Source organism: Aspergillus pseudotamarii, assembly GCF_009193445.1.
Source record: "Aspergillus pseudotamarii strain CBS 117625 unplaced genomic scaffold BDV38scaffold_78, whole genome shotgun sequence".
In the NCBI taxonomy this organism is placed as follows: Eukaryota; Fungi; Ascomycota; class Eurotiomycetes; order Eurotiales; family Aspergillaceae; genus Aspergillus; species Aspergillus pseudotamarii.
Window position 1 is genome coordinate 71,370 of NW_022475092.1, and position 17,276 is coordinate 88,645.

General features: G+C 45.7%; 4 protein-coding genes across 4 annotated transcripts; 3 read left to right on the top strand and 1 right to left on the bottom strand.

Moving 5' to 3' along the window:
* The first annotated feature begins 1,888 nt into the window (after positions 1–1,888).
* BDV38DRAFT_201842 (putative MFS monosaccharide transporter) lies at positions 1,889–4,234 on the top strand. Its single transcript, XM_032052465.1, has 4 exons — positions 1,889–2,128; positions 2,296–2,539; positions 2,613–3,261; positions 3,319–4,234. The coding sequence occupies exons 2-4, from the start codon at positions 2,446–2,448 to the stop codon at positions 4,145–4,147; spliced, it is 1,572 nt and encodes a 523-aa protein (XP_031908751.1). The 5' UTR covers positions 1,889–2,128; positions 2,296–2,445; the 3' UTR covers positions 4,148–4,234.
* A 3,727-nt stretch (positions 4,235–7,961) lies between these two features.
* Positions 7,962–8,901, top strand: BDV38DRAFT_274897 (Rab family GTPase; the record flags this gene model as incomplete). Its single annotated transcript, XM_032057924.1, has 2 exons — positions 7,962–8,007; positions 8,072–8,901. 2 exons carry the CDS (start codon positions 7,962–7,964, stop codon positions 8,899–8,901), a joined length of 876 nt encoding a protein of 291 aa, XP_031908752.1.
* Positions 8,902–11,912: 3,011 nt separating this feature from the next.
* Positions 11,913–13,782, top strand: BDV38DRAFT_260508 (DUF3431 domain-containing protein). Its single transcript, XM_032055931.1, has 3 exons — positions 11,913–12,577; positions 12,625–13,194; positions 13,253–13,782. Exons 1-3 carry the CDS (start codon positions 12,267–12,269, stop codon positions 13,308–13,310), a joined length of 939 nt encoding a protein of 312 aa, XP_031908753.1. The 5' UTR covers positions 11,913–12,266; the 3' UTR covers positions 13,311–13,782.
* Positions 13,783–14,557: 775 nt separating this feature from the next.
* On the bottom strand, positions 14,558–15,224 carry BDV38DRAFT_287505 (uncharacterized protein; the record flags this gene model as incomplete). Its single annotated transcript, XM_032060882.1, has 2 exons — positions 14,558–15,125; positions 15,208–15,224. The coding sequence occupies 2 exons, from the start codon at positions 15,222–15,224 to the stop codon at positions 14,558–14,560; spliced, it is 585 nt and encodes a 194-aa protein (XP_031908754.1).
* Positions 15,225–17,276: the final 2,052 nt, after the last annotated feature.

The window sequence follows — 17,276 nt, forward strand, 5'->3', positions numbered from 1 at the left end:
GCGCCTCTGACGTAGTGAGATGAAATGTTGGTGTGCGTGTGGAAACGGGCCCAGGCGAAACTGGATGAGGACCTGAGGGGCCACAGAATTCTGACGAGTTACGGTATACCACAGGCCCACTGGGAGCTCAGGAACGATCAGCCATCATTGGTGGTTTAACGAAGAGGACAGGCAACGAAGTTATTGTCATTGGCAGATATGATGACGATTTTTACTTGGTGCGCGTCGTTTGTGGATCTACTGAAATCCGCTCGGATCTGCTCGAGCATTGGCTGCTCCCCACCTTCGCCTCCACCACCTTTGGTTCTCCACTGCTTAGGGCTTTTGCTAAGAGGGCTTGTCCAATTCTTATCCCTGCTAAGGCGACAATGTCAAGAGCTTTTATTCCTGAACCCTGCTTCTTAAATCCCTTGGCGCTTGGCAGTCTATCCGTGAGGGGCCGCCATTTACGTATGTAGTTCCTGTTCTGGTTACTGTCGTGGGATGTTGTCGGCTTGACGGTATGCTCGGGCACGGTGCGACAGGCAGAACGTGAACGTGGGATTTTGGTGTATCAGTGTGGTATTAACAGAATTTTTTTTTGAAGTAAGGCAGAAGCTTATCTAAGTGAACTTACTGCTCGAGGGTTCCGCATGGCACACGAGGGAGCATTGTATGTGCGTTACCAAGCTTATGCCGTGTGATGTGCGATATGGTTGGTGCCCCGACTCTACACAAAATGGGGTGTATTAGGCATGGTCTTACTGGTTGCCCTCATTCATGTTATGGACCACCCGACTTCGACGATACGTTTGCAGCCGGTGTCTCCGGTGGAACAGTTGTGTCGGAGTAATCTCAGCTAAAGGTAAGGAGTTGAGGTTTCGCGGGTTCCGAAGATTGCGGCAGGCCGAGAAAAAAGTTTCATTGGATCGAAACCCACGCAAGGAAAATCATTCATGCAAATCCAAAGATTGAAAACCAAAAAATTGGGGACGTGGAGACCAATCCGCCTCTGAGTCTATGAGAAGCCGATAATCAAACCCACGGTGGAGGATACCCATGCGGTTATCAGGCCTGGCGTCAAATCAGCGATTATCATCTTCCATCATTACTGCGATAGGCAAAAGATGCGCCTACCTTAACATGTGCTAACTTCGCTAAAGCAATGGTGGTACTCGTGTAAATTGCATTGTCGTCTTTTTATGAATAATCTCATTTTTTGATCAATGCACGAACATAATTGGTGCCATTCAACATCTCACCTTGCAGGCTAACGCCAGGCGTGGCCGGGAAACCAATAAACGGGAACGGCTTCCCGAACATCGCCCGAGGATAGCGTTCGAGCCGTCTTTCTCGGCACGACAGTGAGAAGCTTTGGTAGACCGTGGATCCCGTTATTAGTGACGGGAATGGCGTGAAGCTATAAACCGCATTCGACTTTTGCTGATAAAAACGTAGTATGGTGTATATTTGGAGGCTTGGATAGCACTGGATCAGAGATATGGTGGATGAGCTCATCTGGTCATGCGTCTATGATTACCCCATGGGAACGGAAAACCTCTTCGCTCTAGTTTCCCCAAAGAGTTGGAGGGTGGAGATGAAAGAAGAAAGTTAACCCTGCGTCGGGGGTGCTCCATGTGACGTCCGCTGTGCCCTACTCCCCAACAGAGTAACGATACCCCCTACACGCGGAATGAGACTTCTACGGAATTCTTCGATAAAGCGACCGAGGAATGAGAAAGGCCGACCGAAGCACAAGGTGGACTCGAAATACCTACCTCGGTGGAGGCAATAGTCGGCAAGCTGTGCATTCAGAGGTCCAAGAAGCTGAAGAAGCCGTCGGGAACGGAAGAATGTGCCAATGATCGTGGATCGAGAAGGCTGCAGGGGATCCATAAGGAGTAGCGTGAATAATCTTTTCTTTTTCACAATTTGCTTTTTATAATTTACCCATTATTATTTTTTTTTTCTGGGCTACCTTTCCAGGGGACCCCATGAGTGATGTCACAGCTTGACTACTTTATTGGGCCCACTGAGCTGTGGAGCCCCTTGCGAACCGCGCCAAAAAAAATGCTTAAACCTGCGTTATTGATGCATCCGGTCCCCTGCTCCACAAAACAAACAGTGGTACGGTTAACTATGAAAAATGGTAAGTTGGTGGAGTATCATTTTGGGGGAATAACAGATGGTTGCCCAGAAGGCGTGCCTGGTCGCCACAACTGCCTGTACCTGGAGAAGTAGAAATAATCCCCCCTTTCCCCCCAACTTCTCCGCGTTTGGTCGCTTGTCTATTAACTTCCCTGTCAATTTTCTTAGGTTCGATCCTCAGGCAAAAAGAACGGAACGAAACCGCCGGGAAAGATCGCGACCGTTCTTCGATCTCCTTTTCTTGCAACGGAGATTTGTATCGATCTGTGCACATACCTCTTGTTGGCCTCTTCCTCTGTTCATACTACCTAGCCCAGCATGGCGCCCACGTTTGCTGGTTTGTCGGGCAGGCCACTGTCGTTGGCCGTGTCCACCGTCGCTACGATGGGTTTCTTGCTGTTCGGATATGACCGTATGTTATACTACGTCCCTTCCCTCCAACTAGGAAAACATATAGAATGTGTGAAGAGGCTAATCATTTGCAGAGGGTGTCATGTCTGGTATCATTAGTGACAAAGCGTTCAACAATGTTTTTACTGCCACCAAGGACGATGATACAATGCAAGCACTGGTAACAGCTGTTTACGAATTGGGTTGTTTGGCAGGTGCTATCTTTGCCCTGATATTTGGTGACCGTACTGGTCGTCGCTGGATGATCTTCTCTGGCGCTATTGTCATGATCATTGGAGTCATCATCCAGGTTACCTCGTTTGTTGGCCACATTCCTCTGCTTCAGTTCTTCATTGGTCGTGTTATCACCGGTATCGGTAACGGCATGAACACTTCCACCATTCCCACATACCAGGCCGAATGCTCCAAGACCAGTAACCGTGGTCTCCTGATTTGTATCGAGGGTGGTGTCATTGCTATTGGTACTGCAATTGCCTATTGGATTGACTTTGGAGCCCACTATGGTCCCGATGACTTGGTGTGGCGTTTCCCCATTGCTTTCCAGATCGTCTTCGGTGTCATCATTATTGTTGGAATGTTCTTCCTTCCTGACTCCCCTCGTTATTTGATCTCTAAGGACCGCATCCAGGAGGGAGAGTACGTGCTTGCTGCCCTTGGTGGCTTTGAGATCCATGACCAGGAGACCCAGATTCAGAAGAACCTGGTCATCGATTCTATTAGAGCGTATGTTTGCTGTCCTGAAATCTTACACTCAATATGACTGACTAACTTGAATAATAGTTCCGGTGCTGGAGCCACTACTCGCTACAGGGACCTTCTTACTGGCGGCCGTTCTCAGCATCTGCGTCGTATGCTTATCGGGTCTTCTTCCCAAATCTTCCAACAGCTTTCGGGTTGCAACGCTGTGATTTACTACCTTCCTGTCCTTCTGAAGCAGTCCCTGCACCAGAGCAACGATGAAGCCCTTCTGATTGGCGGGATCAATATGATTGTTTATGCCATCTTTGCCACCTTTTCGTGGTTCTTTATCGAGAAGATTGGTCGTCGCAAGCTGTTCTTGGGTGGATCTATTATCCAGACTATTGCTATGATCATCACCTTCGCTTGTTTGATCCCTGATGACAAGCAGGTATCTAAGGGTGCTGTGTTTGGTCTGTTCTTGTACATGGCTGCCTTCGGTGCTGCTTGGCTTCCTCTTCCCTGGTTGTACCCTGCTGAGCTGTCCCCCATCAAGACTCGTGCCAAGGCCAACGCCGTTTCCACCTGCAGCAACTGGCTCTTCAACTTCACTGTTGTTATGATTACTCCCGTCATGATTGCTCACATTGGATGGGGTACTTACCTGTTCTTCGCTGCCCTGAACGCCCTGTTTATCCCTATCATTTGGCTCTTCTACCCCGAGACCGCCAACCGAAGCTTGGAGGAAATCGATATTATCTTCGCCAAGGGCTACACCGAGAACATCAGCTACGTCAAGGCCTCCAAGGACCTGCCGAAGCTTTCCGACGAGGAGATCGAGCAAAAGGCGAACGAGTATGGATTCGGCAACTCCGCCGAAGATCCTGAGAAGGCCGCCGCTGCCGAATACTCCCCTTCGACCTCGGAGTAAATGAATCGATCGACCCCCTCTCAAAAACAAAAAATAAAAAGATAAAAGTAAAAAGGAACATGGGTGAAAATGAGAGGGACATTTCGTCCCACCAGTCACCCTGAAGCCTGTCAAAGGTTAACTTTCTTTTTCCGGGTTCTCCCTTCTATATACCATTTTCCATATTGAAAGTTTTAATGCCGATGGATTCGGCGCCGCGGCTGTCCTGAGTCGGTGCGGCTGTTCAATTGATTCCCCGTTTTGTTTATTTGGCTTTCAGATATGATTACCCCTTGTGTTTTCTCCGTGGAACGGATGCTATGGATTTTTGTTTTCCTTGCCAAAGAGCAAAGCATGTGTATACTTTGAGGATTGTCATAAATGACAATCACTGGCATTAGACTTTGATGATCTGAGATAGAACATTGGAGTCAATTTCTACATTTCTCTCACATACCTCTAGAAAGATTGTAAGAGCTAAGGTATCATCAGTAGGCTCGGATAATATCTAGTTCGGAAATACGCAGCTGTCACACTACCAAAACGAGCGATCAAGTTACTCTTCAAGTAAATGCAAACAGAGCGTTGATCACCATTCCAAATTAAATATTTTATGCACAAGTCTCCCTATAGCAATACTTGTTAGTGCTCACAGACGTCCGAAGCTCTAGACGCGATCGCTCTTGGCATGGTCTATGTTCAAGTCAAAGTTCAGTCAGTCCCCACGCATATGTGGAGAAGCAATCAATGGTATCCCCCTGATTATCACCTTCGATAAGACCGTGTGGGGATGATTATGGGCATTGTGGCAGAGTGCAAATAGAACTTTTGTGGGGACGAACAGGACCACTGTGGCAATGTCACCACACGTGCTGATTCCTACTCCAGTAGTGATATGGGGTTTAGTATTTAACGTTATACTATGTGTATATCTTGACCATTGTGATCTCTGGGTATAACAAATACCATGAAGTGTATGCTTATAAAACTAAAGAGTCTTAGCCAATGACCAAATGCGCCATCACACCCTACAATACTGTCAATGTACTACTCTAACAAATGATGGCAAAGTGTGCCCTAACAGTTACACATACTGACATGAATTCAACAATACATTTTCCCCCTTCTTGTTTAAAGGTCACAAAATGGAACTGAGCCCTCTGCAATCAGCTAAATGTACAATGGCTCATCAGCAAGACGATCCACAAATACATCGGATATTGACGGCGTTGTCGAAGCCTCGTATAACAGGCCGAGAGAAAGGCAGACAGCGAGATTCTATGCTAGTAAGAAAATTCACGCTGTGTCAACCCTTACGCCACTACTATTCAGACCGTGTATGGATCTTGGTCTTCATATTCGAGGAAGTATCTTGCTGACTACCTAATTGCAGCCTCTATCTACCAGGTATTGATTACCCAATTTCGAATGACCGTTGGACGGTTCAGGGGAGACTTGTAAGCCAATCTCGGAGTGATAAGTTACCAGTCCATCGTAAACTACAATATAGCCTTGATCTTACGACAGTGGTAATTCTATCTAATGCGAGCAAGATATTTTTAATTAGTCAATTTAACATTTGCCGATTCTGAGGCTCATATTGAAACGACAGAGGATTAGTACTATCGCAGTTTCAGTTACGAGATTCTTGCGCTACGCCGAAATTCAGGTGCATTTTTTAACACAAGAATATTATGCTCCAGGATAAAACCCAAGGAACTAGTAGCTCGTAGTCGGTTCATTACATAGATGTAAAGAGGTCCTTCACCCACGATATATTCTCATGTCTGCCCTCTGAAGACGACCGGAGGTGCAAAGAGATTGTATATGGTTCGAACAAGATCTACAGTTCCCATCCTTAGCTGAAGGGACTTGAGGCAAAACTTGAGTGACATATTCGGAATTGGGCCTGGCATAGACAGAGTAGCCGCACACGCCCTGCACAGCCACGAGATAGCATCGTCAGATTCGCCACCAAGATTCTCTCGCGTATAGTCATCGCAAATGCTGAGTAGCTTGCTGTAGCGCTTTCAAAGACCCTAGTAAAATCTAAGTCAACAGAGTATTTTCGGTCACTGGCAGCCAAGATGAATATTGAATGCTTAGTGTTGACTGATATAGAATGGGGTGGAAGAGGCAGTTGAGGGAAGACAGAAGGGGAAGTGGGTTCAATCATACACAGTATATCTTCAACCGAACCGTAGCGCAGCCATTTTCATAACACCATCTCCGTATCCTAAACTATATTCACGTCTATACATGTCGGCTGCCATGTATTGGTGTCACATTGGTGTTTTTGACCACGCGCTGTCACACCTCAAAGTTCAATGATACCTAGACAACCTACCCATATCTTTCTTGACGAAAAAGAGGTATAGTTAACTGTAATACTGGGGCCATTTTTTATACTCTTTAACTATTTCCTGAGTCGAGTCACTACTAGACCATGGATAGTTCAAGTCCTAGGTTACATCAGAGAATATACCATAGCCTAGCTGCCTGTGGCCTTGGAAAAGTAGCAGCCTGAGGGTAAGTGTATATCTTTCTTGCATTTTGAATGTGATCGGGGGAACCCGGATCCTCGACAATAATATCTCATCTTCCTTGAGGAGTTGAGACGATGGGAGGGAAGTACATAACTTATATAGATTATATTATATCTCTTCAGCTGCGCGCCCCTTGTCAGTTTCTTATGAATATTACATTGTTCATCTTTCAATATAAGAGCTTCGAAGTATGTAGGACCCGATGCACCGTTGCTGTTTCATGATTAGGCTTCATCCGCAAAACCAGCAGCCAAATCACTATAGATAGTTCCAGACAAGATATGTACCTGGGCCACTCCAGGGTTACAGTATGAGAGTCAACAATCCGGATGGAATTTTGTAGACTATATAAATCCTCCGAATGTATCCGTCAACTAGCCTGATTAAATCTAGGGGCAGATTTAAATTTGAGAGTGGTGCCCGGATGATGTCATCGGGGGTATACATTTTATCAAAAGGTCGCGGTGAGGATGAAATTCATTCAATTTCCGAATGATAGTGATATATTCTCGAGACAAAGTTTCTATATGTAGAGAAAACTTGTTTGAAGGTCTGATTAGTGTTCGGTTATGTTGTTATTATTCGTTTCAGAGCCAAGAATGTAAGGGATTTGTCCCCTTGTCTGAGCGCAATGACGATTGTTGATCGGTAATTACTAGCATTTCGCATGGTTTTCAATTGTTTCCGCTGAAAGAAAAAGAATAACAACACAAAGTCAGGTGAGAAAAGTAGAGCGAATGACAGGCAGAAGGACAATCGACTTGAGTGTTCAAGAGAAGAAATAAATCCGGAAACAATGAAGATGGGCTTGACACCTGACCGGATCTTGATTTCTGTGGGGGTCAGCTGATTGACTTCGCCCTGTCACGTCTTGTACGTACGTTTCGTCGAGGATCGCGATGATTGGTATTCTAATTAAAATCGTTCTCGTAAATTTCTCTTGAGCCTCGTCTCCGCCATCGACCACTGAAATATCTTCTCGTTCCTTCTCTCCTTTCCTTCACATATTTTGGCTGTGAGAAAAGAATTCTCCATCTTCGCTGTTGTCCGGATTTGTCTGATTAATACCCATTGTGTCTTTCCTATCGGGATATTATCTTTCCTTTCTTTTCTCCTTTTTACTTTATCTGTTGTTTTATTTTTACGACCGGGATCTGACGTGCATGTCGTTGCATACGAGTAGTTTTCACTGCTGGTTTGCTTTTATCTCTTCCTACGGTTACTATTAATATTTGCTGGAACATGCAAATTCAGTTCTCCAGCGGCCCCGCCTTTGCGTCTACCCCGCCATGAGTTCATCCCTCGAGGCCAAGATCGTCATCTTGGGCTCACAAGGTACGGACACCGATATCCCCCGTCTCTCCCTCTTTTCCCACTAATGACTAACAACTTGTTCCAGGCGTTGGCAAAACGTCTTTGGTTCAACGCTATGTGAAGAACGCTTTCAACCCTGTGGGAACCGCGTCCACTGTTGGTGCATCCTTCGTCACCAAGCGTGTCCTCGATAGTTCCTCGGATACCATTGTCCGTCTGCAAATATGGGACACGGCTGGACAAGAGCGGTTTCGCAGTATCTCGAAGTTGTACTACCGTGGCGCTAACGCCTGCCTCCTGTGTTACGACATTACGGACAAACAAAGTTTCCTAGAAATGACGGGGTGGTTATTGGAATTGAAGAAGAACTTGAGCGATGAGGATCCTGTTGTAATCCATGTCGTCGGTACGAAATCGGACATCGTAGCGCTGGATCCATTGCGTCGTCAAGTCCCCTTTGAACGCACCATCGCCTACGTCGCCGAGCAGCTCTATCCGTCTCAGGCGTCCACTCCTCCACCCACGGCTGGCGTTAGCCATTCGTCTAGCACCACACTCCAGGGTCTCGACAGCAAGCGCAGTAGCGGGTTTTGGGGACAGGATATCGGATGGGACTGCTGTCATGAAATCAGCGCCAAGGACGGAGAGGGCATCGAGGAGGTTTTCCAGGTCATCACGCGCAAGCTGGTGGAGCAGCGCAATAAACAACTTGGCATTACCTCATCTCAGGGATCTACATCAGGTATGGACGGCGTTACATCGCCTGTGGGACCGAGAAGTCTCGAAGGAAACGGTAGTTTCCGGCTGGGACATGGTGACAATCGTCGAAGCTGGCTTGGATTTCCGCCGAGTAGTGTCGGAGACGAGCTCGATGAAAGGATTGAGATTACTAAGAAGAAGGGAAAATGTTGCTGAGCTCTTTTCGGCGCCCACAGTCCGACATTCAATTTTGCTGAAATCAAAGGCCCTCGGTATTCGCTCGGCTGTTCCTGCCATTCTCATCCCGATACTGACGAATATTCTTCTGAATTCCCGTATTGTTCTGCTTTGCAACACCCAGCTTATACTTGAGTTAGGACAACATGACCTGACCGACGTGTTCTTTTATCGACAAAGTCTCGATATTCATATTATTCTCTGATACCTCTCACAACCGCATTGGATTGGTCTGGCGTTCTCTTGTTGTTGACCAAGCTGCATATTGCATACTGCATGTATACTTCCCCTTTGGGAATTTTCGTTTTGTTTATTTTCTCTGTTATTCTTTTGTGAGGAAAGTTGATATCTTTCTGTGAGCTGATGTTGCTGTACGAAAGCAAGATGATGTATGTATGCAAGCCCAAGGCGCAGGCGCCTGGGTATGTTTTAAAGCATGATTTGGATGTTCATATTGTGGTTTCTAAGGATGAAAATTGAATATGGCATGAAGTCTACTTGACTATAAGTATGTTAACACCACCGTATGCTATATAAACCTTACCTAGCCTCTCCGAGCTCTGTAAAGTATAAACTCGAGGCCTCCCCACCAAGGAAAATTCCCTCCTGGATAAATTCAGAGCAACCCGATTGGACTGTTGATATAGTAAGCAGGAACTCCTAACTAGTACTCTGTACTAGTCTGATAATAAACCCACCCGCCACTCCCTGTCATTCAACTAAGCAGCACTTCTTCTGCAGCTGGTCTTGTCAACGGTGATATCATAATACAGCAGAATGCTAATGGTGTGTCTATTTGTATGTACGGAGTACGAAGATATAACTACCAATATGGGCTTGTCACCAAATCATGGTTCTAGGATCCAAATTCACACGTTTATTTCCTGACTGGTTGCTTTAACTCGAGGCATTATGTATTGGCCGTCAATGTGTATTCAACATTATAATTACTTAGTATAAAATTGGGTATATTTTTTTGTATATAAAAGTTGGCCCTTAAGTAGAGTATGAAGCGTGGTTTGACCATCGAGCTAGAGATGCGTTGCGGTTGATTATATTTCGGGCTATTTTGCAAAAAGATGCTTTACATCGTTATGTGATTATAATGCAGTTAGATAGATATCGCTTATTGAGTTGGGGTTGACGAGACTCGAAAGTGCTATAGATCCAAGTTAGCCCAGGTTAAGTCAGAATGGGAGCGGCTGCTGTTGATATACAGCTTTTGTTTTGTTTTGTTTTTCTTTTTACTTAAAAGGAAATAAAGAAAGTAAGCAAGCGCCACCAGCATTCCTCCGCGGTTTGCCGTTATCGAGCTAAAAAGTATAATATAGAGTTCTCTCTTGACCTGCTGAAAGTTGTCTCCTTACGTCTCCCTGCTTGATCTATCCGCTTTAATATCGAGCACGCTGGGTGATACTTTTCGGTAGGTTTGTAGGTAACACATTTGGGTTGGAGAGAGTTTTCTGTTTCCCTCTTCTTTTTGAATTCATTTCATTTTATTTTTCTTTACTCGATTCTGAACGTACCGTAAGTGGTAGGTGTGTGGCTGGTCGGACCAAGAAAGGGAGCATGTACTCCGCAGATGCAAGTAAACAATCCAGGGGAAACCCGATATACAACCGAGCCTCACAGCAAGCCGGAAAAAATAAATTAAGAAAGCGGGCAAAGGAAACCGACGTTTCAGCCCCGCATTTTCAGGTAAATGCTCCGTGGGTAACTCGATATCCGCTACGGAGTACAATAGAAACAAAAATTCAGGTCTCAACTGTACGTCCTGGCGTCGTCGTCATCTTCAGGCGGGACAAGATTTCGCCGAGAATTGTTTACTTCATTCAGACAAGGAGGATAGTCCGAAGTGGTTAGTTTCAACCTCGACCCTGGATGTAAAAGGGACTTCACCTGTCGATCACCGGGTCATGGACAGACAACCCTAGACCCTTAGTCCCTTATGGGTTCTCTCGGACATTTATGAGCTAGACGATCGGCCCGGGAGTTCCGCGATGAAGATACCGCATCCTAAGTGGACGGTTTGCGTATTTCCGTCGTGTGCGATTTCCATCTAGGTTAACATAGGGTGTGGTTATTGAAGTATATTCGAATCTTGAACTGTGAGGTGGAAAAATGGAAGAATAAAATGATGGCGCTACGGGAGCCACTGTCACGGACCACCGACCAGTCAGACTAAACGGCTGGGTGGGCCGTTAGAGATAGACTCCATCCACTGTGGATCGTAACCATGTTAGATTATCGTAAGACGGGATCTTCGGTTTTTGTTGACCGAAGGAGAAAGACAACACTCGGGGGCCCCCTGTATTGAGTTCTGAAGAGGGTACATCGTATCGGCGCAGATGATATATAGAGGGAGAGGAACAAGATGTGTGACAGCCGGAGGCCGACGGAGTTGTATTTGGCCGACGTTGACGATCAAGCCTTTTGGCTACGAAGCGAGGTGGGTGGATTTTGTGTCGGTAGTTGGGGATGGTTATCTTAGTCCACTCCTGCTACGTACTACTAGCCACCGTTGGTAGGCAGGCCGGCTGACTAACCCCCTAAATTATGAGGATTGAACAACATGTTCAATGTGTCTCGATGTGTTTTATGAGATTTAATCAATCAATGTCAGGGAAATCAAGATTAAATGAGGTTCCATCAAGAAGACTCGGCTTTTGTTAGAACAATTGCAGTGGTTGATTCAATCCTTCGTCATCTCAGTCAATCTACTAGGAACATGGAACTCGTTTCAAGCGTACGCAAGAGAGGCATCGAATCGCCCCTGCAGATCAGTTGTGTCTCGCCCCTTCCATTCCCACCAATCCGCGTGTCAACGCCTCCAGTGATAAGCATTTTTTTTCTCTGTTCGCACTGCTCAGGGAGGCCATCGTGGCCATTCCTATGGTTCACATTTTTCTGCCTCGTTTTTTTTTTCCCTCTTTTTTTTTCATATTAATATTATTTTCTAATTTCGTTTTCTTTTTCTTTTTCTTTTTCTTTTTTTTTTTTCTTTCCCTCTTCATCCTCTGTTCTTCCCGTCTCTTGTATCGAGTTTCTGACGCATTCTTTATCTATCCTATGGCCTCATAATCGCCATTGTCTTCCTTTTCCTTTCGAATCCCTTCATTTTTGGCTTAACATCCGGGGACTCTTTAATATCCTTTCATTCCCCCTCTCTTTGCACGACCTACGTTCGTCACCGGGTGTTTGACTTAATTTTTCATGTAACACGCCGCTTAACAGATTCTCCCTTTAATTACCACCGAGATCGCCGAATTCCTTCCCCCCCCTTCGATCCCTCGGGAATCTGCATACATATATTATTCAACTGGGTCGACAACTAATGTTATGAAATGAGACTATCCATCCGTGTTGGTACGGCCGCACTCCTGATCCTCGCTATCTTCCTGATCAAGCGCCATCTCGACACCGTTCAGGATGATGCGCGTGTGCCTTTATCGTCCTTCTGGCGCTTTGGAGGTAGTTCCGCGGGTTCCGACAGCGGCAATCAGGGTGTCCCGGGAGACAAAACAGTTATGGAATCGGATGTGATCTCCCCTCAGAATTACGAGACCACCCCGATCATCGTCCCCAACGACCGAGCGCTTGTGATGGCCAAGATGTCTTGGGAGGATACGTCATGGGTCGCTAATGATTTAAATGAGTGAGTCGTCTCGTCGCATTCGTGGAAGCGGTTTTCTGACAGGTTAGATGGCGGAATGTGATCTACACGGTTGATGATTTGAGCGCTACGCGGCATACCCCCATCAATAAGGGACGCGAAAGCCTGGCGTACCTCCAGTACATCATCGAACATTACCACGACCTCCCATCGCTCATCGTGTTCATCCACAGCCACAAAGACGGCTGGCCGGCTTCTTGGCACACCGATAACATGGAGTACAGTAACGTCGTGGCAATCCGCAACCTCCAAGCCGACTTTATTCAGCAAAGTGGCTACGCCAATCTCCGATGCCAGGAAACACCTGGCTGTCCTGAAGAGCTCAGACCCTTACGGAACCCTCCGCGCCCCGGACAAACGACCGAGGCGGTCTACGCGCAGGCCTGGAAAGAGCTGTTCAACAACACCGAAATTCCCGAAGTCATTGGTGCGCCGTGCTGCTCTCAATTCGCGGTGTCACGCGACCAGGTCTTGAAGCGTTCTTTCGAAGAATATATGCAGTATTATAATTGGGTTTTGACCAATGACTTGCCGGACGATGTCACCTCGCGGGTGATGGAGTATTCGTGGCATATCATTTTCGGAAAGGATCCGGTGTAGTAAGTATATGGAGATCTTTGCGGTGGTAACATTAGGCTAACTCATCACTTTATTTAGCTGCCCTGATTCACTGCAGTGTTATGCGGATGTCTATGGCAACCCGTACTTCTGGTAGTTTTTGTATATAAATACCCCTTTCTGGTTTCGTTGTTTGTATCTCGTCACGATATATGCCGCAATATTTGTCTGTATCTGGATGTCGACTGTATATGCTGAAAGCTTCTTGTTAAAAATTATTCACATGAAGGCGTGTGCTGCAGCTCTTCGGCTGGAATCTATACTAACACGATTGCATGCTAAGCATTTTTTGGATGGAACTAGCAGCTTGGCGCTGGATTTACGCATAAAGTTGCTACTAGTAGTTCCCAACTGATCAGCGTCCTGCTTGATATGAAATTGATATGATGATTGCGTGATTACTTGGCAGACAGCATCTATTGCTAGTGTGCGTAAACTCCTACTGCCGTGGATTTAGTAGCTTATGTGGAAGCCTAGAGTGGCGCGTGCTATTTAATAAATGTCAACACTATCGGGAAAAAGAAAAATAAAATGGCAGATGAAGCTAATCTCAACAAAGAAAAGCCAACGAATGGGGTCGCTTGAAATATCGATCGATATACTAATTCATCAAGTGGGTAACGCCCCACGCCGAGGCTTCCACGTTGTCTTTGAACTTTCAACGCAAAGAACACAAGAATGCGGCTCCTTTGTGGAAATTACATCCCATGTTCATTGCACGTCCACATATTTACCGGAAAACAATAAAGGAAAGGGATCAACAGTCTCTCATATTCGCATCATCAGTCTATCGCACGAGGTATGGGTAGCTTTTGTGCACGGAAGACACTAATTTAGGGTGTTCATGAAAGTAGTATCATAAATGTCGCCCTTGTGCTCCATAGTGGAGGGCCACTTTTTTCCGTTCTATTGTGTTCCATTGTTTCATTTTAAGTGTTAAATTGCGACTGGTGTATCTCTACGCTGGGTTGCGGGAAGTATGTCTGTTGGGATAGAAGCTTATGTGGGGAAGAAGTACTTATAACTGATGGGGATCTTTGTGTATATCTAGGATTTAAGGTATTTTGTCTGATTTGTAGGCAACTGGTTGCTAGGCAGGTTTTCATTTAGATCCTGATTAAACAATTCCATTATCATGGGTTGTTTGTGGTCGAAGAAACGTCGATTCCAAAAAAAATATGAAACACAATAACAATAATAATAGGATAAAGTAGCATATCGTGCAAAACTCAGCAGTCCCGTGAAAATCAAGTGCACAAAAGTGTATAGTTCCATCATCTCCACCGAATTACCCTCGAACAGGAAGCCGATCCGAAACTAAGAACCCAGAACGTCTGACTGGCATCACAAAGCATACCCCGAGTGAACATCCACCTGGAAGAGCTGCCTTATATCGGAGATAGCGCGCTTCACCAATTCTTTAACTTCCTGAACCACCCATCGTACTCCCTCTTTGAACTTCGACCATCCCTGTCGAATCTTTTCACAAATCCAGCGGAAACAGTCAGTGATAGCTTTGAACGCGGTATGAAAAGCCTGCTTGACACAATGTATCAATGTCCTCCCTTGTTCCTCCCCTGCTTGTCTCTTCGAGACGCTCCTCACCAACGGCCTCTCTTGTTCTTCTCCCACATCTCTCCTAGCGACGTTCCTCGTGAAAGCCTTCAGCCATTCAGTGGTTTCTCCTATATGCCTATCGATGTCCTCCTTTGCTTCTTGACTCATTCGGTCTATTTCGTTATTGATCTCTTCGTCCGATAAATAGGACATCTCCTGCTCGGCTTTCTCCTGGAAGTCTTCTGCCACAGCACGAGCATACTGGGCGGTGTGTTCTGCCTGTATGCGGAGGCGCTCCTTCGCTTCGTCGAGGGTTTGGGGGTAGTCTAAGGGGTCACAATGGTCGGAGTGGATACTATAGGCGCTGGTATTAGTATCTTCGTGGATATACCACGTCAGAGCCTCCCGTTAGGCTGGAAATGAAAGAGTTTGCATACCGATGCCGTAGCTGCATATATATGAAAGCGATGATTTGTGATTCGGTGTGATGAAAGTCGCTTGTTCGTTTACTCAAACACTTTATATGTATCGGGCAGCTTGGAAGATTATGAATATCGATAGACATTGCCTGGCTGAATACAACGGTTTTATAGAAACCTAGAGAATCATAAACGGTCATACTTCCCGTAGATATGATATAAGCTACCACTGTTCAAGTATAACTACTGGGTAACATCGCCGCATCAGAAAGCGTTTTCCGGTATGCGAAACCGTGTGGCTGCCGTACGCTACTATTTCGTTGTCCCGATCAATTCCTTCGTTTCTAAGGTCCTTGATGTTAGACTCATATCGCCATGCTAGTAGTAGCGGCGGCCTCGGTGTTCCTTCGGCTCATCTTTCGGTTGTCCGCTAGGCAGAGTCTGACATTATTATAAGGGACCCTGTCTCCCTGGTCGATAGTTTGACTATGATTCGCCTAGTTGGTTGTTTCCAGCATCTCTGTCATACAAGCAATCTGAAACTGAACAATTGTCTCAACCTTTGATCTTGTACATTTCAACCACGAATTGGACTGGCGTATATAGTGATTCCCGAACATACCTACGGTTGAGTATGCTTAGCAACCTTGGTTACAGCTGTGGGGAAAAGCTATACTTTGCACGGACATTGCTGTCGGATTCTAGTTCCTTTTGTTTACTCATTCATGGTCAGGTGAGGGCCGATAGGAAATCATTTCCGAAACTTTGAATAGTAATCAAGTATAGCTAGATGGAAGGTGTGAAGTTTTGATCGCATAGGTCTAGATTGGCCTTTGGTCGTGATGTGTCTGGATTGATGCACGTAACGTGTGCTTGCTCTTGAACACTCTTGGGACATTAGGCATCATATTGATATAATGATGAGATATTGCCCTGGTGATGGTTTGAATGTATCGTCTTGGTTCACAGTTTGGCTTATGCGAGATTGCGTTCCTCACTGGATATACAAAATCTAGGAAGCTTTCCATTGGGACCACTGCTTGCTGAGAGAGACTTATTTAGCCTACTTGAGTAATAGCGGGAAACAATGAAGAGGTTGGCATAGGCTTTACATTAGTACTTACACTGCTAATCACCAAAGGGAGGGTTCCCTCAACGTCTCCACCCATACCGCTGGACTATATTTACGCATTGGTGGTCTTCCATCAGCTAAACAACTACACGCGGGCACTACCCCAGAGTTCGTATTAGATACTCATGTCAAAATCTTAGCGAAGGTACTCTTGTTGAAGGCACCGGGGCGATCGAGAAGGAACGTTTCGCCATACATCGCACACAACCTCTAGAGCGGCTGTCTTTTCGCTGGAGACCTATTTGATCCAAGAGCTCTTCTTTCTCTATCCTAGCCCGCCTAGAGAAAAGTGCTTAGCGACCCTACTGGTAAATCAGGAGTTCTATAGCGTTATTTCTATGATTGAATTGGTAGAATTTTATTCACTTGATGCACGTACATTTTGCCATGTCCTTCCAGGCGACTAGCACTCTCGTCCATTCATGTAGTATTGAAGGTACTCTGAATGTCATCTATATCGATACCTGACTTCGATACGATAGAGCGAGCAATATGAATCGCCGTGCTATGTAGTTGTAAGCTTTGTGATCGCCTTTTCATTAAGAGAACCGATCACTCACACCCTTCTTCAAGGATAACGCTGATATGCTATTAATTTATTAGCCAGGTAAAAGGTGGTAGGCTGTCCACCTTGATATTGAGCTTTGCTTAGTTCCGTGGTATTCTGTCTCCTGACATAGCCATAGAGTAAGTGGCTGTTTGTAAGAACTTTGTCTCACCTATCAAGGTTCTTTGGGTATACATTTTCCCTGTGGAATTTTACAATTAAGCCCATATTTAACTATCAGAAACAAATGTCACGACCAGGGTGCAGAATATTATATCCGCCCCCTCCGAGAGGTTCGATTGAGCAGTAGTATAAGAGTCATCTAGGTAATCTCAAAGCATCCAAGGCAAGCGCAACTAATAGATAAGGACTAATATTGGTGGGTCTCGCTAATTCTGCGACAGCTTA